The following is a 9,130-nucleotide window of genomic DNA, read 5'->3' on the forward strand; positions in this document are numbered from 1 at the left end:
TAAAGAAGCCATTAAAAACTGAAGGGAGAAAATATCCCATTGCACCGTTCTTGGATACACAATTCTGACCTGCTCTCCTGCCCGTGAATTATGACATTAATAGGAAATGAAGTGAGCAGGAGTCATCCACGAGACACTCTTAATATGATATTCCCAGCAGGTTGGGGCGCTGACACAAACCTGGAGGGCATCATTCCCTCCCCGGTGCTGCGCAAGCTAATTTTGCTGGTTTCCCTCAAGCCACAAGCAGCTGTGCCTTTTAGTCAGCCCATGACACCTTCAGCAGTTCCGTCTCTTCATTCCTCTCGGTAGGGTTTCCAAGGGATAGCAGGTGCCCCAGGCAGCACTGGAGAGAAGGGTCCCCCAGGAGAAGTTGGACCGACGGTAAGTCCCATTTTCTCTAGCATTGGGTCTCAGCAATTAGGAGGTTCACTTTCACAGATATTTGCACTGGCATCACAGGTTTGGGACAACTAACATTGTTTCTTGACCTCAGCCCCTTAAATGGGATAGGCTAGAAGTCCAAATAAATAGCAATTCACAGGTCCGCAAAATTGAGGGTCAGAAAATTTATGGTGGTTGTACAGGTGCTGATTCAAAAAAAGAATGTCAATTTTGCCCTGCCACAACTTGTTTTGGAGATACAGCATAGCCCTGTTAGTGACTGGTTCAAGCATCTTAGGGCACAATCCTAATTTGCGCTGGAGCAGGAAGGCCAGTGGGCCTGCGCTGCATCCAGCACACGTTTGGGGCCAGAATCAGCGCAATCTGAGGCAAGAGGAAAACTTCCTCTTACCCCATGTCACAACTGGCCCCAATGAGTCTAGTCAGACCAGAGCAGCCACAGGCTACTCCATGCCACTTAGGAATGAGGTTGGGATCTGGCATAACTGCTGGATCCTGGCTCCACCCCCTGATCCCTACCCGCCCGCCCTCCCACTGCCCCAAAACACCTCCTCCCTGCCTTCCCCACACCCCCCAGGCCCCTAGGCCGACGCAAATTTACCCACTGGTCCTAGATCCGGCGCGGAGAGGCCAGCACAGCTCCTTGCGCTGTCCTCCCCTTCTCCTGAGTCTATGCAAAAGTGCCTTACGGCATGTTAGCAACACCCCTGGGTTGGCACAAGTGACTTGCGCCGGCCTAACCCGGGGGTTAGGATTGCGCTGCACGTTGCTTGCACCATTCACTAATGAGGTTTTTTCCATATCTCTGGAACTAGACATGATAGAGCAAAACTGATGCTGTTTTTGGAATCAGCACCCCAGACATATCCAGGCACAGGTCTAACTTTTAAGAAAGCAAAATGTGTGTTGGCCTGTGAATACTTAGTTTCTGCATATTTAGACACAAACATTTCCACAATGGTAAGATTTGGTGAGTGCACGTCCTGTTGCATTTGGATTGTCTCAGAAATGAGTTCACTTCTTCCCTGACTTGGGGGAACACAGCTTTGCTCGTGTCTGAGACTATTTGTTGCAAGTAGGGGGGACAGGCGATCATCACCATAAAAAATCAACACCATCACATTGTTCCCACCAGTTATGTATTTCATACAGTGGTGTAGCTAGAGGGGGTGCAAAGCACAAAGTTTTTCAGGGAGCCTCACTGTGGCATACAAGCGGTCCCTTCCCCTCCCTTTCAGAGCCATTCTGGGTGGGGGGAGCTTTAGAATGGATCCAAAGGGAGGTGGCTGCTTGCACACCATGGGGAACCTCCCTGCAAAACTTTGTGCTTTGCACCCCCTCTAACTACACCACTGATAGCATGAACAATTGCTACCTTCTGGAAGGCCTTGCCCCTTTTTCTTTTCTGCATCCAACCCTTTATTACAGTTCAAATCCCACCTTTCTTTCATCTTGGTGTCCCAAAGATTTCCTGGTGGTTTTCCATGCAGGCACTGACCAATCTGGACTTGTTTAGCAGTTGGTATTTTGCTTCTTTTCTGCTGCGGAGTGCCCTGTACAGGACTGCACTATAGATCAGGAGGGGGAGATTTTTACTTTGCCAAGCATTCCCACCCTGAAGATCTTTGTTCACTATTGACAGGAAAATGTTTTCACCCAAGAGATAAAATAAACCTGTAAGGGTTGGCAACCTTCAGTCTTGAAAGACTATGGTATAAGCCTACAGCACCTGGTATTCCCAGTACTAACCAGGCTTGACCCTGCTTAGCTTCTGAGATCCAGCATGTGCAGGGTAACAGGAGGCCATGAAAACTCTGCCATTCCCTTGGCATCTGCCTGCAGGGGCTGGTGTGAAATGTTCTTGGCTTTTCCTCTTTCCCCCGAGAATCGCATGAGCAGGCAACTGGAAATGTGGTGGATTTTTTTTTCATTCTAAATTAAAGTGACCTTTTCATTTTTGTTCCCTGCCTCCAAGTAAAACACCTGTAATTGCTTTTGTTTTCTTTTATCCTTCAGGGGTTGCCTGGTCCAAAAGGCGAAAGGGGAGAGAAAGTGAGTCTCTTTGGTTTTCTTGTTTGATGTGCTGTTGTTGCCACCCAAGGTTTTGTTGCATAAAACTCACAAAGGAGGATGTGCTCAACTGGTGCAGGAACCACTGCTAAAAGCTTCAGCATCATGATAGTACCAAAGCTTATAATCACTAACTTGGCAAACAAAGGTATTTTACTGATAAGGAATTAAAAAGTGAGTGCCATTTTCCAGTTTGCCTTTCATCCTCCCTAGCATTTTGAATGCTACAACTGAAGCATTCCAGGCACCAGAGATTATTGGAAATGTAGTTTTCTGAAGGTACCCTAGTCCTTACTGCTGGAAACAGGGCTATGGATATAACTTAAGCAGAGTCTTATGGCAGAAGATCCTCTTTTTTCCAGAATGATCCCCATCAATCCCTGGTAGTTTGCTGCTAACAGTAAAACAGAAGGTCGTCAAATTACTTGCGTTCACATGAATAAACACTAGGGGGTGGCTTTACTAGTTGATAGAAAACCTCATGGCAAACTCTTCAGTTCTTCTGCTTCTCAGACTGTTTCAAGTAGTACTGAAGTGCAGTACTAACTAACTGGTAGGCTTTAACCAGAGGCAAAACACACTGCCCCAGCAAGGCATTATGTGACATTGCATCATGTTATGTCACCTCCGGGTTCTCCCCAGAGAAGGGATGCTTGCTGCAGCAGCTTTGTGCCTGCCATTCCTTCTCCTGTGGAGGCTCTGCTTGGGAAGCCATCACCGGAGAAGGAACAAGGGGGAGCCTTGAAGGACAGGAGGTGTGAAGCGCCCATGCCTCCTCCATAACTAGGGCAGAACCTGGGGGCAGTCACGTACCTCCCTTGATGTAACATCCAGAACAAGTGCCCCTCAGGTTCTGCCCTAGTTATGCCTCTGACTTTAAGCTTCCACTAGATTCCCTCTACAGCAGCAAACATCTGGACCAGGCCAGCTTCCCATCATTTCCGTGGCACCTGAATTTTCTGGGTTTTTCCAAAGCTGTTCCGTTGCGCCCCTTCTCGGTTTTCCTTTCTGAAGTTTTTGTGATGTGGTAGCGTTTTTAAGTTTTATTTCCTGGGCAACCTGCCTAGTTTTGGTTTAATTTTGTGTAGAGACCACGCATCAATCCAGATTGTGTCATCAAACATCTCACAGTTTGATACAGGGATCAATTTTCATTTTGTTTTGAGCTGCTATGGATAATAGCAATGTCTATTTTTAAATTGTTTGCTGTATTTTATTACCTGCTGTGACACACACACTCGCAAAGATGAGATAGGGCTTCAAATAGGGATGGGTTATTCAATGACAGCAGAATGACCACTGGAACCAGGTGTTATTAAATATTCAGCACATGAATACATTTAATAACTGTATTTGTTCATATTCATTTTAAGCATCAGAACCCTCTGCTTGAATGTCTCTCCGAGATCCATGGGTGGATATAATTGTGTTTAGATTTACTGTTGCTTTGAGCAGTAGATTATTAACACAAAATGTTTCCAACAATTTAGGGGCCTCAAGTGGAAAGCGTTCTTGATGTTTAAAATCAACATTTTCTATTTGCTAATGTACACTGAAGAGAGACAAATAGGAAGAGGGTTTTTAGAAAATCACAGCGGAATGTGTATTGCTAACAGGCAGTCTGACAGTCATAGAGAGGATGTCTCTATCCATTGGTGGCGAGTGTTGAACAAATGTATGAATTACAACCTCGGGACAAGGGGAGCAGTCTGCTGTAGTGATGAAAATACTTCTGCCAGTGTGATAAGTGGGGAAGACCAGTGGGAGAGGATTGTAGAGGGGAGTTCTGACCCAGAAATTCACATACTCTCCCATGCACAGTCCATATACTAGTCTCTTCCCCCACTCTTTGGTGTTAAAAAGGGTACAGCATATGACATACTCCAGTGAGCTAGGGCTGTGCTAAACCCAATGCCTTATTTTAACAGAGGGTTCTGCCTAGCCACTTGCTGGTACTCTGTGTTCAGAACACTTATCCACACAAGGAAATACCTATTTGATGCAAAGCAGGTTTGAATGACTGATGTATATTGCATCAGTGGCATAGCTAGAGGGGGTGCAAAGCATTAGGTTTTGCAGGGAGCATCACCATGCCGTGCAAGCAGCCCCTCCCCTTTGGAGCCATTCCAAGTTGTGGGAGCAAAACAGAGGCTTCATTTTGCACCCACCACCCAGAATGACTCTGGAGAGGAAGGGGATCACACAACACCAGAACCAGGGGACATCCACTAAAATATGGAATGTTGGGAGAGTTAGAACAGACAAAAAAAAAATATTTCTTTACTCAGCGTGTAGTTGGTCTGTGGAACTCCTTGCCACAGGATGTGGTGATGGCGTCTGGCCTGGACGCCTTTAAAAGGGGATTGGACAAGTTTCTGGAGGAAAAATCCATTATTGGTTACAAGCCATGATGTGTATATGCAACCTCCTGATTTTAGAAATGGGCGATGTCAGAATGCCAGATGCAAGGGAGGGCACCAGGATGAGGTCTCTTGTTATCTGGTGTGCTCCCTGGGGCATTTGGTGGACTACTGTGAGATATAGAAAGCTGGACTATGGGAAGCCTATGGACTATGGGCTACTGTGAGATACAGGAAGCTGGACTACAGGAAGCCTATGGCCTGATCCAGTAGGGCTGTTCTTATGGGAGGGGCTGCTTGCACAGCAAGGTAAGACTTCCTGCAAAATTTAGTGCTTTGCACTTTCTCTAGCTACACCAATACATTGTATACATATTCACCGGATTTCAATGTGCACAAAGTGCTCCATTTAAGGGACAAACGACTGCAGAGTGCACACCAGAATCAATGTTGCATATCAAATGTGCACCTGATTAAAATACAGAGTACCTTGTCTGATTAGTTACCCACTCATTCCTCCCCCATTTTTTTACTGAGTCAAAGAAATTGTTCCTAAACCTGATTTTCCTGGGCTTTCATTCACAACAACAGAGAAATGCTTTTTGTGTCAGGGGCAGAAAACCAGAGATAGCTGCAACATCCTGCCAATGATTTGTGCTAACTGACCCAAATTATAGGATCAGTATCTTTTTTCCAATCATACCTCATTCTTTCTTTCCATCTCCCCCAAATGTTTCTCTGCCATTTAGCAATTTTAGCAATGCAGGTGCCTGGTGGGTTACCGTATAAAAAACCCACATGCAGTAAATGGTTTCCTTTTCCATTTCAGGCCCATTAAAATCATTTCCTAAAAATTCTTTCCAAGCCAAAAGCCACTCAAAGCTGGCACAAACTGAAAGGCCTCACTACATTTCCAAAGACCAAGTCTGGTCCCTTCAGGCAGATCTTTGAGCAAAAGGAGCTCCGTGATAATGTGGCAACCTGCAAAAAGAGCAAAGGTTCGACCCAGGAGAAGTTCAGGGGAACCGAGAGCCCAATCCTGTGCGTGTCTACTCAGAAGTAGGTCCCAGCACCGTCAATGGGGCTTACTCCCAGGAAAGTGTGGATAGGATTGCAGCCTTGTTTCACAGCACAGTGACAACAAGAGAGCAAGATTTAAAACTGGTTTCTGCCTGGCCCACAGGTGTACTCTTTTGGTCCCTGTACTGGGGCTCCCCCAGTATTCCCATCAATTATCCAGACACCCATGTCCCCCTGTACCCCCTTTGCAGCCTTGCCTGCTTTCACTAACTTACCTTCGAAGCCCCGCTGCCTTTCATATGTCTTAAAATGGTCATTAGGACACAGAACCTGTTGTTAATTTATTTGAATCCCACCACTGGTGCAGGCTGTTTTGTCAGTACAGAAGAGGAGTTCCGTGCTAGGCTTTTCCACAGGGTTCCATTAGTCCCACCCCTTCCCATCCTGGCTCCTCCCCCAGCCCCACCTCCCCTGCCTTCTCTCCACCCCAGAACACCTCCCCCCTATCCCGACAAACCTTACCACTGCCAAGAGCTCTTCCCTTGCTCCTGACGGCATCTGTCCAGCTCTGGGCTCAGCACCAACTGGCACTGGGCCGGCGCCAGCAGTTCCTACATGGAGGGTACCATAAATGTGCTTTATGGCACGTTTACAACTCTCAGTACTGGCAAAATGCTCGTACCACCGGCACTGGACAGCTCAGGATTGGGCTCAGGACTGTACCATCTCAGTGTTCATGGCAGTATGCGACCTATGCAGCAATAAAAAGCTAGCATGTCAGGGAGAGTTTGAACCAAGTCAACTAAACTGTAGGTTTGCAGTACCTCTTTTTGTGTAGCTTTTCCCTTGTTTTCAGAACACTTTGATTTGTGGATGCTTTTTTCCCTGTAGGGTGAAGCGCAGTCCTTAGCAACCATCTATCATCTGGTTAACCAGGCTTGCGAACGCCTCATTCAGTGTAAGTACAATCCTCTCTGTCTGCCTGGACAACCCATTTGCCCTCCTCTGCTGTGGCTGCCCTTGGCTTTGCTTTGCTTCCGCCTCTTCATTGGAAGCCTTAGAAAAGTCCACCAACATTGCCAGAATCCTCCCTGCTAATTGGATTATACGGATTTCGCCACAGGAGCAAGACTGTGATAACTCTCTGATCCCTTCCGGGTCTCTGCTTCTAGTAATCTGATCAAAATCAGGATTAGCACACTACATTATAGCTTTGTTTTAGACTCTTCCACGTCAATTAGTTTTATCCAGGAGAAGTTTCCGCCACATTATTTACACTTGTGTTTCTCAAATGCCTGATTGCTAATGCACTTTTCCCCACGCTAAATTCCTGATTGGAGGCACACTTAACTTTAACACCCGAGAAGTGTGCAAGAATTATATGTTCTCCATGCATTCTAACTCCTGGGCTGTGTCAGTGTTAGCAATGTCACCAAACTGCAAAATGTAGCCTGCCTTGAAATACAAAATTGTTGCATTTGTAAGCCCTATTGATTTTAGTGGAACTTCCTCCCTGGTAAGTGCATATAGTCTTGCAGCTCTAATAATTTAACTATTTGGATGCTTGTCCAAAGAAACACTCTGGGAAATGTTGGCAGCAGTGTACAAGCTGAAGAACAGGGAGGTTGTAACTCAGAGAGACAATTTTCTTGACGTTGCTTTCTATTTGCTTCTAGCTCACGTGTTGAAGTTTGACACGTACATCCATGAACATTCACAGAAACCAGTTCCCATTTGGGAGGATAAATTGCCAGCTGGACAACCTGGGCCACCTGGTCTTCCTGGTCCCCCTGGCATGAAAGGAGAAAGAGGAGAAGTTGGGATGCCCGGCCAGCCAGGCCGAGATGGATATCCAGGAGAAAGAGGTATCAGAAGCACTGGCCATAGTCTTGACCTGCTCCTGAACAGGATCTGCTGAAAAAGCCTTCCACAATGCTGTAGTATATACTACTACTATAATGTGTAGTAGTACTATACTATAGTAGTACTATACTACTACTACAATGCAATAGTGTATACTACAGGGGAGGCAGTGCAGTAACTCGCCATCACAGCTAAGTCAGAGCCAACAACTGAGTTGTTGTCACTGCCCAGAATGGCTCCAATGGCAAGTGGGAAGGGTAGCATTTATGATGCGTTGTGGCACCTGCAATACTTAACCACCACCCCCCGTAGCTACACTTCTGATTCAATGTAGAACTGTGAAGCCCTACAGCAAGATTCAGGCTTCCCTGCACAAAGCCTGGGCTAAACTTGGTGTAAGATTAAAAATGAGTTTTGAAGGGACACCATCTTGGTAGTTGCATTCAAATGGCTGATCACCTCATTACACAAAAATGTGCATGTGGTTGGAGTGATCCAAGTGAGATTTCCTCAATTCAGAGACAAGTTTGACATTTCAGTTCTGTTGGTATCTGTGGACAGACTGGTCACACTGATGTCAACTCAGGAAGCTAGGGTCAAACAGAAGGTACAGATCACCCTAAACAATTAAAAAGCACCCCCCTGGTCTCCCTATTCCTCAACCAGCTGCTACCACTGGACCTATTTAAGGCACCCCAGACATCTCTTAGGGTAAAATCCTGTACTCACATACTGCGTTGTCACTAGGGTCACTAGGGTGCGAGAGCTCATTGTGTCACCCCCATGATGGACCTCCTCCTGTACTAGATAAGGAGAATATATTACAATATCATGTGTGCAGCCTAAATACTGTGGTATCACTAATAATAATAATAATAATAATAATAATAATAATAATAATAATAATAATAAACAACTTTATTTCTATCCTGCCCTTCTCCCTAAAGGAACCCAGGGTGGCTGGGTTGGTGTCACCCCCATTAACTCTACTCATTTTAATATAGAACAGTCTAGGTCACCCATTAATTCAGTAACCAACCAAAAAGCAGTGGCCACCTTGATGACGCTCACACAACTGAATAAGAGTTTTAGTATGAGCTTTGATACATGGAAAGAAGAGCTGACTCATACTAACACCTTATTGGTTCCCTGCTGTGTCATAATACCTCATTGGCTCTCAGAACAAACAGTCTCATTGGTCAGTTTTAAGTTTAAAAAATCAACTTTTTATTACATAAAGCAGTCGTTTTTCTTTTCTGGTTAATTGACTATAACCTTTGATAGAATACAGATATTTCAAGATGGTTTGTTTTATTGCATTCTGCATGAAATATCAGTCAAAAATACTCAGATTTTCACAATTTTGGCCAGTAGTGCTGTCACCCCGAGTGACCACCCTGAGTGCATCACCC

General features: G+C 45.5%; 1 protein-coding gene across 1 annotated transcript in view; it reads left to right on the forward strand.

The window, feature by feature from the left end:
* Window positions 1–9,130, forward strand: part of COL20A1 (collagen type XX alpha 1 chain) — a 139,561-nt gene that overhangs the window by 120,921 nt on the left and 9,510 nt on the right. The window contains exons 33-36 of the mRNA XM_066624730.1: window positions 313–384; window positions 2,422–2,457; window positions 6,747–6,813; window positions 7,532–7,720. Coding sequence (XP_066480827.1) covers window positions 313–384; window positions 2,422–2,457; window positions 6,747–6,813; window positions 7,532–7,720 — 364 coding nt within the window. The remainder of the gene's footprint in view (window positions 1–312; window positions 385–2,421; window positions 2,458–6,746; window positions 6,814–7,531; window positions 7,721–9,130) is intronic.

This window comes from Tiliqua scincoides, chromosome 4, assembly GCF_035046505.1.
Source record: "Tiliqua scincoides isolate rTilSci1 chromosome 4, rTilSci1.hap2, whole genome shotgun sequence".
Classification (NCBI taxonomy): Eukaryota; Metazoa; Chordata; class Lepidosauria; order Squamata; family Scincidae; genus Tiliqua; species Tiliqua scincoides.